Source organism: Gossypium hirsutum, chromosome D09 (genome assembly GCF_007990345.1).
Source record: "Gossypium hirsutum isolate 1008001.06 chromosome D09, Gossypium_hirsutum_v2.1, whole genome shotgun sequence".
NCBI lineage: Eukaryota > Viridiplantae > Streptophyta > Magnoliopsida > Malvales > Malvaceae > Gossypium > Gossypium hirsutum.
Genome location: NC_053445.1, coordinates 34732987 through 34746245, shown reverse-complemented (window position 1 = coordinate 34746245; position 13259 = coordinate 34732987). Strand labels below are relative to the sequence as shown.

General features: G+C 34.0%; 1 protein-coding gene across 2 annotated transcripts; it reads left to right on the top strand.

Annotated features, from left to right (window-relative positions):
• Positions 1 to 34: 34 nt before the first annotated feature.
• Positions 35 to 4526, top strand: LOC107891745 (KH domain-containing protein At4g18375). 2 transcript variants are annotated; one of them, XM_016816629.2, is made up of 8 exons: positions 35 to 171; positions 614 to 1235; positions 1642 to 2142; positions 2259 to 2498; positions 2589 to 2855; positions 3503 to 3558; positions 3660 to 3756; positions 3994 to 4526. In XM_016816629.2, the coding sequence occupies exons 2-8, from the start codon at positions 642 to 644 to the stop codon at positions 4123 to 4125; spliced, it is 1887 nt and encodes a 628-aa protein (XP_016672118.2). In that variant the 5' UTR covers positions 35 to 171; positions 614 to 641; the 3' UTR covers positions 4126 to 4526. The 2 variants fall into 2 exon arrangements, with proteins under 2 accessions (XP_016672118.2, XP_016672117.2); XM_016816628.2 differs by having other exon boundaries at positions 2589 to 2873.
• The last annotated feature ends 8733 nt before the right edge of the window (positions 4527 to 13259 follow it).

The window sequence follows — 13259 nt, the reverse complement described above, 5'->3', positions numbered from 1 at the left end:
AAAGTGTAGTTTATCCAAAAAAACAAAAGTCGCTAGTAAATTATTGTTGTTAACTGCGAATCTAAGGAAACTCCATCTAAGGACCCTTCCTCTTTCTATCTAAACCCTCCTCTTTTTTTCTTCGTTTAAGGGTTTCCTTTCTATTGTCTCATAATTTGAAAAATCTGTCCGGTAAGCATTCTGTATTTCCTTCCTCAAACTGGGTTTTCCTTCATATCTCTGTTTTCCAATTCTTTCCTTTGATTTTCCCTTTTTTTTGGTGATAGGGTTTTTCCCTTTTAAAATTTTCATTGGAAATTTTCATATGAAAAAAATAGGGTTTTAATCTATCTTGAATATATCGTAGTTGTCTTACCGGTTGGTTGAGTGGTGCTTTTTTGGTTTGGGTGTCTTTATATTTGATTAAAATTATGATTCTTTGAGTTCTGCAATTTTGTTTTTAATTTCTTAAGTAGCTTTGAATTCGATAAGCAATGGGAGAAGCCAAGCAAATAGTTTTTGATATGAAAAGAAGGCTTGAAAATGTATTAACTATAAGTATATATGTGCTTGCATTGTGTTTAGACTCAACTTGATTTCCTTTGGACTTAAAACTTTTAGTTTATGGTTTCAGGACTTGTTGAATTTAATACCAAAATACAATGGGTGAGAGTGGTAAGCGTTATCGAGGTCAAAGAGATAATGATGGGGATAGTAGGAATCAGAAGAGAAGATTGAATGATAGAGATGATAAAAGCAATAATGAACTTGTTGTTTATAGAATACTTTGCCCTGATGAGGTGATTGGGAGTGTGATTGGTAAAGGTGGTAAAGTCATAAATTTGATTAGGCAAGAGACGAGGGCAAAGGTTAAGGTGGTTGATCCATACCCTGGTTCTAAGTATAGGGTTATTACGATATATTGTTTTGTTAAGGAGAAGGAAGAAATTGAGGTAGAGGATGAATTCTATAACAAAGGGCCGTTATGTGCTTCTCAAGATGCTCTGCTTCGAGTTCACACTGTGATTGCAAATGCCATTGCTGCCATGGGGGATTCTGAAAAGAAACGGACAGATAAATACAGGGAGGAATGCCAAATTCTTGTCCCATCTAGCCAATCTTCTAACATCATTGGGAAGGCGGGTTCAACTATTAAGAAACTGAGGGGCAAGACTCAGGCCAGCATTAAAGTTACTGCTAAGGATGCTGGTGATCCAAGTCATTCTTGTGCCATGGATTTTGACAACTTCGTTCAGGTTTGTGGTGTTTGCAAATGGTTATTTTCTTGTTTTTCAAGCTTGATGATGTTTTTGAATGCCTTATCCCTCCTTGTGCAAATAATGGATTATTGTATATTCAGCAACCATTGATTGTGAGAATTTTTATTGTTGTGTTAGTCAAATTTAATATCACCAATGTATTCCCTAATCCCTATACTTTAAAAATGAAATATAGATAATGCCATAGATAAGCTTCACTTATTACAAGGAATTGAGTCTACCACAAAGTGTTGTGAGTCAATGCTATGATTGAGATTGTAAAAGCATTGCCTTCATGTTCTTATAGTATATTCTCTTCATGGTGGTTTGATGTCATTTTGTTTTTATTCATCTTCTTTGCTACATGGATCAGTTTTCAGTATTTTCTCTATCCTGTGATCAGATAATTGGTGAACCGGAGGCTGTTAAGAAAGCACTTTTTGCTGTTTCTGCAATCATGTACAAGTTCAGTCCCAGGGAAGAAATCCCTCTTGAGACAACAGTGGCAGAAGCTCCTTCAGCTCAAAGTATCATTATCCCATCAGATGTTCCTATTTATCCACCAGGTGGCTTATATCCGAATCCAGATCCTATTCTTCCTTCTAGATCAGTTCCACCTATATTGGGTGCTGCACATGTGTCAGATCTTCAAGGATATGGTGATACAGGGAGTACCTGGCCCGTGTACTCATCTGCTCTTCCCCTTGTTTCGGGGTTTTCTGGTGCCTCCCGATCTGAAGAATTGATAGTCAGAGTACTATGCCCATTTGACAAGATTGGGCGTGTCATTGGAAGGGCAGGGAGTACTATCAAAAGTATAAGGCAGGCAAGTGGTGCTCGTATCGACGTTGATGATACAAAGGCTGATCGCGATGACTGTATTATAACTGTAATAGCTACAGAGGTATGCCCTTGATTCAATTTCTCTGGTCTGGATTCCTGCATAATTTTATCTGCAATTCATCAACTAGGTAGATATACTTGGTTTTCTCATGTGTTTAATGTGGCTTGACTTGACAGTCACCTGATGATTTAAAATCCATGGCTGTTGAAGCTGTTCTATTGCTGCAAGGGAAGATTAATGATGAAGATTACGAAACTGTAATTATGAGGCTCCTCGTTCCATCTAAAGTTATTGGTTGTATTATTGGAAAAGGTGGTTCTATTATAAATGAAATTCGGAAGAGAACTAAAGCTGATGTACGTATATCAAAAAAGGATAAGCCGAAGTGTGCTGATGCCAATGATGAGCTTGTTGAGGTTTGTTCTCTTCCTTTCTCTCTGAAGACACATGATGTTTTTGTTTTCTTTCTATTGGAACATTTTCCTATGCTAACTCTGTGTCTTTAGGTTGCTGGAGAAGTTAGTAGTGTTAGAGATGCACTTATACAGATTGTTCTAAGGCTCCGAGATGATGTTTTGAAAGAAAAAGACGGTGGTCATAACCCTTCTGTAGGTGCTGATGCTCTCTACTCGGGTGGTGCAAGTCTTTCAGTATCATCTCTCTTGTCTTCTGTTCCTCCAGTTGCTACTTTGGCTTTTGATCAAAGGGCCGAAAGTGGAAGTGACCTTGGTGTTCTTTCTTCAAGCAGCCTCTATGGATATGGAACCCTGCCAGTACGTAATTACGGAGATGTTGTTACTGCTACCATCATAACTATGGTTTTTGATCCTTATTTTTCATGCCCTGGTCAATGTTGGTGTCATCTTTATGCATCATACTTATAAATGTGATTCATTCCTGCAGTAAGCTGCTATAAAATTTTGTTTTATCAAACCATTAATTTTCCCCGTAAAATAACTTTACTAGTTTAAAATATGGTCATTGAATTTGATCTGCTGAAGTTTTTAAATAATTGTTGATTGATTTACCACTCAATCTAAGCATTTGAGCTATGTTATTAAGACTTCTTTTATTGGGTCAGGGTGGTGAGTGGGGTGTTGAGTTTTATTTAATAGTTAGGGATAAATTACAATTTTCTTTTTACCAACGAAAATTTGTTTCTCCGTCTCATTTGCATGCTTGCTCTCAGCTTCTCTTCCATTTATTGAATATGTGGTAGCTTTGTGCTGGGATGCAATTCCAGGGCAGTTTTTAATGGTTATTTGTCGTTTTCAGTTATTGCCTATCTGTTTATGATACATTACTTCCTGTTTTCTTTGATTTCATGTTCCCTTTTTATTTTTTATGCGATTTAGAATTTGTTTGTGCTTGTCTTGATTTTAGTTTCTTTCCTTGACATTTCTGTTTTCTTCTCTAATAGATGGGGGAAAACGGCTATGGGTCCATGTCCTCATATTCATCAAAGCTCTATGGAGGGTAGGTATATCATGCTTGTATGATATCATGCTTTAAGTCTTTCTTCCGACATTAATACCTTCAATTTGAATCTGTTTCTTCCATTTATGGATTTCATACAGCTTGCCTGCATCTTCAACTCTTGAAATATTGATCCCTGCAAATGCAGTTGGTAAAGTGATGGGCAAAGGAGGGCTCAATTTAGCCAACATAAGAAAGGTTGGTTATTAGTTTATTGATGATTTAGCTGTAGAATAAGCCTAAAATTGAGATGAATGAAGATAAAAAATTGAATATTGACGACATGGTTTTTGCCCCCCCCCCTTTTTTATAGCTATTGTTTTAACTATGATGCCTTAGTAAGTTGGGATAATATTTTGTATCGTTTACTGAATTATTTTTATTAGTGCGAAAGGTGATTGAATGACATTCTCACACTGTCTTACTGTCTTTCAGTTATCCGGGGCAATGATTGAAATTTCTGAATCCAAATCCTCTCGAGGGGAACGTGTGGCTCTTATAACTGGCACTCCACAGCAGAAGCGTGAAGCTGAAAACTTGATCCAAGCATTTATAATGGCTACTTGAATCTTAAAGATCTTGGTAGTCGAAGGTGAATGGTTTAGAATCTTGGAATTTTCTTCCTCAGATGTTTCCTCAGTCATTCCCTTAGTTTTGCTTTTTGGAGATGACTTCCTATTCTAGTTTTCTTCAACCAAACTCCCTGTATTTCGTCCATAAGAATGCCTTTCAAGATCTTTCCGGAAGACTTGCTGCTGGTTTAGCATTCATGGGAGTTAGGCTCCCTCCTCGTTGCTTAAACTATTATTCTCCATCTGTGATATCTTAGCAACTTCTTAGGATCTTTCATTCCTTGGGAACTGTTACATCGGATCTTTTCTTAGTATGGCGTCCTTATTTCCATTGCTTTTATACTCTGCGTTTAATGTTTACTCCTAGAAATAACAAATTCATAGTATGTTTGTTTATTATATGTCTACCTATCCCTCTCTTGCTCTCTGCTGCTCATATCGTCCTAGTGATGGTACAATGTGATACTTCGATGAATATTCCCCCATCATCTTTTTCCGTGGTCTGTTTCTAGTGCTATATCAAAAGAAAAAGGGAAATGATCTACCGTAAATAAATAGCATATTGACTCTTCTGTGAAGAATGTTCTCGGTTTCTTTCTTTCTATTCATAATATTGTGCCATGTTCCTGCTTCGTGAATCAGTCAATGCAAAAACTGAATACTGTGTTCTATCTCATACTAAAATTTTCGGAGCTTCTCTTGATACCTCGATTATCATTCATTGCTGCAAATTTTGCATCATGTCTGATGGAATTCTGCATAACTTCTTCATCTTGGACTGTTTTCTGCTTGATAATGATTGTATGTAACTCATTCACTCTACTCTTTTGCTTCCCTGGATCTTGATTTGCCAAGTGAACTGAAATAATATCATTATCTTACTATTGGCTTACGATTTTCTGATCTTGAATGATCCCCAGTTGGGTAACTTTTCCTTGCAAACAGGAAATGCATGTTTCTTAAAGGCACCTTCCTCTAGAAATCGAAAATCAGTTGAGCTTGCTGGCGAATTCCATATTTCATGTTGTCAGATGCCTATATTAATGGTTGCATAGCTCATGAACATCATTAACGATGCTTGCATCCTTCGCAATGGCATCGTTTCCTAGAATGGCATGCATACATCATCTCCACCATATTTACTGTTCTGGCTTTTGATATGAATGTTTTTTAATTGTTGAATTTTTTCTCAAGACATCACATTTCCGTTCTTTCCATGGCATTTTCCTTTGCAGTGGCTTTCGATCTTCCTTTTGATATCGTTTACATCTGATCAGTGCCCTCCTGCACCCCTTCCCTGCCATTGATATTGTATAGGTTGCTCCCAATCTTCATTTTTCTTGAAGTATCCGTCTCCATCACTCATATCCAACACTTATTCAAGATAAGGGTACAAGGATATAACCCTCCAAAGACATGGAAAAACATAGAAGAAAGTAATCACACCTGTTTCTGACATTTACACCAAAGTCTTGAGTAACCTAGCTTTTCATTCTTAGACAATGAAACTATGAGGTGCATTGCTGTTCTTATTTCTGTAGCTTTAGCATTCCATTGCTTTACACCGGCAACGTAGTCCCATTTCTTGAGTCTCATCCAGCAGCAGAATGAAACCTTTGGGGGCTTCTAGTGGCTGCCAACCAGTTTGTCATGTTGAAACTCTTAGCTGTTAGTACCATATCTCAAATGATTCTATGATGTTAGTATGCTATTGTATCTTTTGCTGCATAATTGTCTGCTATATTCTGGAACTTGGTTCTTTTCTTCTATATGATCTCCTACCTATGTTGCTCCGACTCTTTTTCTTTAAGTACCTATATTTGACATTTGGGTATGGGGATATGACCTATTAGGATTCTCCCAAGTACGTGTAAAAGCTTAGAAAATTTTGACCATACTCGCGTAAGATACATACTTGTGACCTATTCACACCCCAGTCCAAGTAAAATAGTCTCCTATAGCAGCTTTTGTGTAGGAATAATCACTTATTCTTCTTTAGCTATCTTATATTTAGAATGAAAATAAAATATAACCGAGTACTGTTTTGGTGTGACTTTCTTTGGGTTGATCATTCGTTTTAGCGAGAACATATTCATTATAAACCCAGAATTTAGTTCAGTTGATTCATGCAGCTACCCTTAAAAGCGGTTGTATTCGACGGTGTCTGAAGTTAAAACCTCTTGTTTGCAACATTTTCCTCTACCCCTTGAGTGATATGGACCACTTTTTCGTGTATAATTGACTCATGTTTAAAGTGAGAATCTTAGGAGGTCTAGGGTTGACACCATTCTTGACCAAAAGGGGTGAGGGTATGGTTTTCGGTATCTATTTCAGGCATGTTTATAAACATGGCAAGATACATTTGTGGTACTTTTTACAGGTGACATTTGGAGCCTCAGCTAGAATTTGTATGATTTGGATTAAAACTTTCTTTTTTAAATGTTTTCCTGGACAATGTAAGAACTTGTGACGGAAGTGCTGTGTTTGATCTTCAATTTATTAAATATGCAAAGTATACATATAATGTTCTAATATTTTAATGTCTTAAATAAAAATATTTAAAAGAACTAATTCTTGGATTTATTCCAAAAAATTGAAAATCAATTCAATCGTTTTCAAATTATACACATCTTTTGTGTCGTATTTTGGTTGAATTTTTTTATTTAAAAATATAGAAGTACTAAGATTTAAATATATGATAAGTATAGGGATCTGTAACATGTTTTAACCATTTTATTATTACATTAGCTTGTAATTTTATTTTATTTTATTTTATTCTGGCTCAGCGTGCTTAAATGTTGCTTGTAATTTTGGCTTTAGAAATCCTTTATCTGGCAATAGCGACATATAATGAATCTTAAAATTAATGTTGACAATTATTTCTGTGATAGTAACCCTATCTTTTTTTATTAAGATCCTCATGAATCCAGTTGAGCTATATGCAAAAATATTAAACTTTCTTGTTTCAAGAGAATTATTTATTAATATATACGTATTATTTAAGTATTCGATTGAATTGTTGTTTGAGCTTTAATTCAAATCAGGGGCAAAGCTAGAATTTATTTGAAGGTTAGAATTAAATTTTTTATAATTTTGAGGGGGCCAAAGTGTAATTTGACTATTAATAATTTGAAATTTTATAAACTATAAAGGGGTCTAAATAGAAAATTTTTCATTTTATGGGGATCGGAATTTCTGCCAACCCCTTGGATTTACCACTTAATTCAATTGGTACTGTTGCTATTACAACAACTTTGAGGACATGGGTGAAGATTTTTTCATTTGATTTAGGAATTCGGAAAGTTATAAACAAAAGTAAGCATTATATTAAAAAAATTATTTGATTGATTAAATTGATGTAACTAATTAATTCAATATTAAGTATTAAAAAATTAAAATTTAAAACAAGTTATAAGATATTTTTGACTTTTTATACATGAATAGATCTTAAAAGAATCTATATTGTGGAACTTGAACATAAAACATCCAACTTTCTAAATTTTCAATTTTAGCATTTCAATTAGAACATTGTTGTTGTTATTTTATATAAATTTTCTATATAAAATTTGTTTTTAACCGATATTATTTTATATTCAAGTTTCTAAGTTAGTATAATAAATCAACCGAAAACTAATTCAACTAGAACTTGATTAAGAATATCATTTTATTTAAAAAGTAATGATTATTATTGTGAGAGTATTTTACTATAAAAAAATAATTGAATCTTAGGACATCAAAATCTTAAACCTCTACTTTATAATTAAAATAAAGCTTTATTTGAACCTCATGTGATGGTTTGATGAGTAAGGGCGCTTGGGTTCAAATCGTGTTAATTGCGTTTGTTGTTCGGGTTTTATCCTGTTATTATAATTCACAAAAAAAAACTTTATTGTTTTTTATATGAAATTTTTATAAATATATTTTTACATAATTTTTTCTCTCATAGTGTGTCATAATTTGTTTATTCATAAAATAGAAAAGTAATATTTATTATTTAAGAGTTTGACTGAGTTGTTATAATTCACAAATATTAAGTGATAATTTTTTTAAAACTCATTATTTTTATAAAGCAACAAATACCATTTTGAAAGTATTTATTGTATTTTTATATAAAATCTAGAAAAACAAATAAATGATGAGATTTGTACTCAAGACATCAAAATCTTCTTTATTTTAATCATAACATTTCAATCAAAGTAATGTTAGGTTTACATAAATTTTTTTTATAAATTTGTTATTTATAAAGACAGTTTATAAATATATTTTTACATAAATTTCTTGGCTCTACCATAATTTAGTTATTCATAAAATAGATAAATAATACTAGAAATCCTATTAAACGCATATGCATGTGGAAACTACTGACTTAACACACAAGTATATTTTTAAAAATAACATACAATAAAAAATTAAATGTATTATTTGAAACTAATTAACCATAATAACACATGAAATTAACAGCATAAATACATCAGATTAACAAACACTAAATGCACTATAATTACTTATCATGGCATTGTCATCAATTGTGAATTAGTGTCAAGATAAGTTGTAACACCAACTTAATTAATATCATTGTTAATATATGTAAATGATGGATAATAAATTGCGCATATTAAAATAAAAATGTATAAAATATATTAAAATGAAATTTTAGTTGATTGGTAAATTTAAGGGTTTATTAATTCAATTGATGTGTGATTAGATTCCATTATATACAAATTTCTATTGGCTTTTGTTAAAATGGCTCTTAAATAATAGAAAGATTTTGATTGAGCTAGTATCACCTATAAACTAGATGCCAACTCAGGTATAAAATTACCAAAAATTCATTATCTACTATTAATAAAAACCCAAACTGAGTTGGTGTCACGGGTTAACTAGGTACCAAGATGGTTAGGAACTTATGAAAATGTCCTTTCATAGTAAAAATATGCATACAATGAGATTTAAACCCGCATACCTTAAATTTACCTCTCTACTAAAGCTTTATTTTGATGTTTTTTTTAATGATTTCATACATATTTCATGTATTATTGTGATTCGTTAGTTTCAAACCACATGTTCCATTATTTATTATATGCTATTTTTAAATGCACATCTGTATTCTAAATCATTAATTTTCACACGCATACACATGTGATAGGATTTCTTCTAGGTAATGTCATCGGTTGAGTTGGTATCACAAGTCAACTCAATACTAATTCACAATTGATGACAACAACATGATAAATAATTGTAATGCATTTAATATTGTTCATATGATGTGTAATAACAGATTTTGCCCGGGCCTAAAAGGGCTCAAATTACATTGGCCTATATGGCCCAAATCCAAAATATAGCAGGGGCCCAAGGCACGGTGGCCCAATTATGTGTGGCCCAAAGTGCCCAAAACGTTAGTCAGAAACCCTAGGGATTCTAGGGAAATCCTCAAGCGCCGCAAGCTCCAAATCTCTGCCCGATCTTCACCTGCAAACACAAAAATGGAAAGGGAATCAAAGATTGGCAAATCAAATCGGAAGGAGATTTATTCCTTTATTTCTTTTATTATTATGGCTATAAAAAGGCCATTAGAACATTGTAACAGGATCGGATTTTAGAAATCAATAAAAAGGCCCTATTTTCACAATACAAGCAGAAGAAACAAACGCATTAAAGGTTGTTATTTACATTTTTCATCGTTGTTTTTTTATTTTATTCATTCGCCGTGAATACAAGCAGAAGAAACAACCACCTGTGTTTGGAGCCCCAAATCGCCGTGAAAGGCCGAGGGAATCGTCTCCGAGGAAAGACGATCGGGAACCAAAGAGTTTCCTGGGATTTTGGAGGTTTTTCCTTTATTTTTTGAAAGTTTTAAGCCCAGATTTGGGCAAAAAGGGGTGAGTAGGCTAAAACAAGGGTTTTTTCTCTTTTCCGGCCACCGTAGACGGTGGTGCCGGCGTCGGAGAACGGCGGCCGGCGCGGTGGTCGGTGACCGTCCGATGACCGGCCAATGGCCGGAGGACAGAAGGATTGAGAGAGAGTTTTTAAAGTTTTTTTTGTTTTTTTTTCGGAAATGTTTAAAAATGAATTTTTTTTGGAGGTAAAGAGACTTTTATACGACACCAAAACAATGCCGTTTCAGAAAGCCTCCGGACGTACAAAAATGTCGTCGTTTTGAATACCCGACCCGAGTCCGACCCGATCCACTTTGAGGTCCGCGTGTTTTTATGCGGAGGGGCAAATTGCATTTTTACCCCTCCGCCTTTTAATGAGTTTTCAATTAGGTTTTTTTGTGTTTTTTTAATTTGTTTTCAAATTTATTTTCCATTTCAATTAAATCCTACTGGAACGGTGCCGTTTTAGAGGAGAAGGGAAAATTTCCCTTCCAGCCCCTCTATGTAATTCGTGTGTTCAAATTAGTCCCTGGGGTTTCATTTATTCACGGATTTGCCCCGAAATTTTTCAATTGCTGTTCAATTTGATTTTTTTATTATTTTCTTAATTAATTTTAATAACGTAAATTTTTTTAATTAAAATAAAAAACATATGTATATGCTTTATGCGCATTTATATTTTTTTAAAACTAAAGTGTTATTTACATTTATATGTATACATATTTTTTTATTTTAATAATGTTGACATCATTTAATAAATTTTTTTATGTTCTTATAAGTACATTATAAATTTTATAAATCAAAGTTTTACATGAAAATTCATATGTATGCTTCTAATTCTTCGTAATTTCATTTATTATATATTTATATTGCACATTTATTTGATATATTATATGTCATTCGTTATTCATTTGTTCATATATTTGCATCATTTCTATGCTATCGTAGTATTTATTATTGCATTATATATTTAATGTAGCATAACATTACATTTTTTTACTCATTTTTTTTTAAAAAAATCAAACTCTTTCAAAATGGATATTCTTTAAATCAAAATAACTCATTATTGGGAATTCAACATGTTGTGTCCTAACGTATTGGATGTGACGCATTGATTTCTCGAAATGAAGATTTTTTTAAAAAAATCATGAAGGAAATATTCCGAGTTTGAGATTCTAAAGGAATTGTGCCCTAACGTATTGGGTGTGATTTCTTAAATCTTGGATAAGTGGATGTTCTTTTAAAGTAAAGGAAATATTCCGAGTTTGGGATTCTAAAGGGATTGTGCCCTAATGTATTGGGTGTGATTTCTTAAATCTTGGATGAGTGGATGTTCTTTTAAAGTTTTATTGTATAAGTATTCTGACCTAATTCATTTTGGAGGAAATTAGAATGTTGTGCCCTAACGTATTGGGTGTGGCATTTTTGCTTCTCTGAATTGAAAAGGGTCTTAATATGTAACGTTTTAAGTTTTTAAAGATTATATTTTTAAAATTTTCGACCTTAAGACATTAATTAATTAACTAGGTACCAATTTTGGGCGTAATGAGGGTGCTAATCCTTCCTCATACGTAACCGACTACCGGACCCGTTTTTCTAAAATTCGAAGACCAAAGTCGTTTTTTTAGGTGATCCAATCACACCTCAATAAAAGATTGGTGGTGACTCCCAAATTTTTATTTTTTTAGAGTCGACAACCTAAATTTTTTGTTTTTCAAAAAGATAGTTTCGACAGCTTGGCGACTCCGCTGGGGACTTTTTTTTAAATAAGAGAGTCGAGCCACAAAGTTGATTAATTTTTGTCTTACGGTCGAGAAAATATTTAAAAAAAAACTCATGACATCCTTTTTCATTCATTATCTTCTTGTTTAAACATTGTTTGCATTATACATTTCATGAGTTGAAAAATGTTACCCTTTTAAGTGGGAGTGAGAAACTATGCCTTCGTAAGGTTTTTACCTCCGTGTAGGGTAGTGGATTGCTTTCGGGATACATCCGTACCTATGTCTTCGTGAGATTTTTCATCTCCGTGCAGCCATAGGGAAATGTATTCCCCTGAATTGAACTCGGTCCATATGAGCCTATAATGGGTGAGGACTGAGGAATCTGCTGGTTCGGGTACCTTTACTCTAGAAGCCAAACTTCATATAATGAACCTTAGGAATCCACCTTAGGTAGAATTATACTAAACCCTAGTAGATATCCAATTAGGGATCTTTATTATTTCTTGATTATATCTTGTGTTTCTATGTTATACTGACTTTTGGTGTTTCATTTGCATGACATGACATTTCATTTTATCATAAAAGACGTCAATTCAAATTCAGTTGCTAGATAGAAGGCTTATCATGGAAAGCGGGTTTCTTGATAAAGTGGAGGACAATGCGGCTGTTCGAACTTGGTCTGAGACAACGCAGTAAGAAAAGGGTGATAGTTTGGCTGATGGGCATGTATCGGAGTTATGGGACTTTACGCATATCAGTGCAACTCAAAACAATTTGTAAGAATTGAAAGAAATCTGGGGTCAGTGGAGTGATGAGGTTAGACAACTTTTTTATGATAATTATGGGGATTTGCCTTATTTGCTTGATGTGAAGGTGGACAAGCATTTGTTTCAAGCCCTCGCCCAATTCTAGAATCTTGCTTACAGCTGTTTTACGTTCGGGAAGGTCGATTTAGTGCCTACGATAGAGGAGTATATGGCTTTACTCCGTTGTTCAAAGTTTCAAGGGGACAGGGTCTATTCGAGAGCGGTAAATGTGCCAACCTTTTCCAAGAAGTTGATGAGTGTAACAGGAATGAGTGAGCAGTGGGTTGTCGCATGAATTAAGCAAAAGGGGGACAGTAAGTGCGTTCCTTGGAGAAGCTTGAAAAATGCAATCCTCACACACCCAGATGTCAGGAAAAGGTTAGATGTTTTTGCTTTAAGTATATATGGCTTGGTTGTTTTCCCTAAAGCCTTGGGGTATGTGGATGAAACAGTCACTGATTTATTCAACCGGCTCGATAAGAAAGTTACACCGATTCCAGCAATTTTGGCAGAAATTTTTAGGTCATTGAGTGCATGCTGGAGGACAGGTGAAGGTAGATTTATTGGATGTGCACAGCTTCTACTCGCGTGGTTTCATAGTCACTTTTGAAAGGTGGATAAAGTGTCGTATCGGGTTTTTTTGAAAATTATTCGCCGCTAAAGGAAATAGTCGCTACGCCCAAGAGAGACGACATTTCGAAAGAGAAGTGGATAGCAATTCTT

What these genes read in the sequence shown, in the direction of transcription:
- LOC107891745 (XM_016816628.2), top strand. Translation starts at nt 642, where the DNA reads ATGGGTGAGAGTGGTAAGCGTTATCGAGGTCAAAGAGATAATGATGGG. An exon ending in ATTTTGACAACTTCGTTCAG is followed by an intron (nt 1,236 to 1,641) that starts GTTTGTGGTGTT and finishes TCCTGTGATCAG; the next exon opens with ATAATTGGTGAACCGGAGGC. An exon ending in TAACTGTAATAGCTACAGAG is followed by an intron (nt 2,143 to 2,258) that starts GTATGCCCTTGA and finishes TTGACTTGACAG; the next exon opens with TCACCTGATGATTTAAAATC.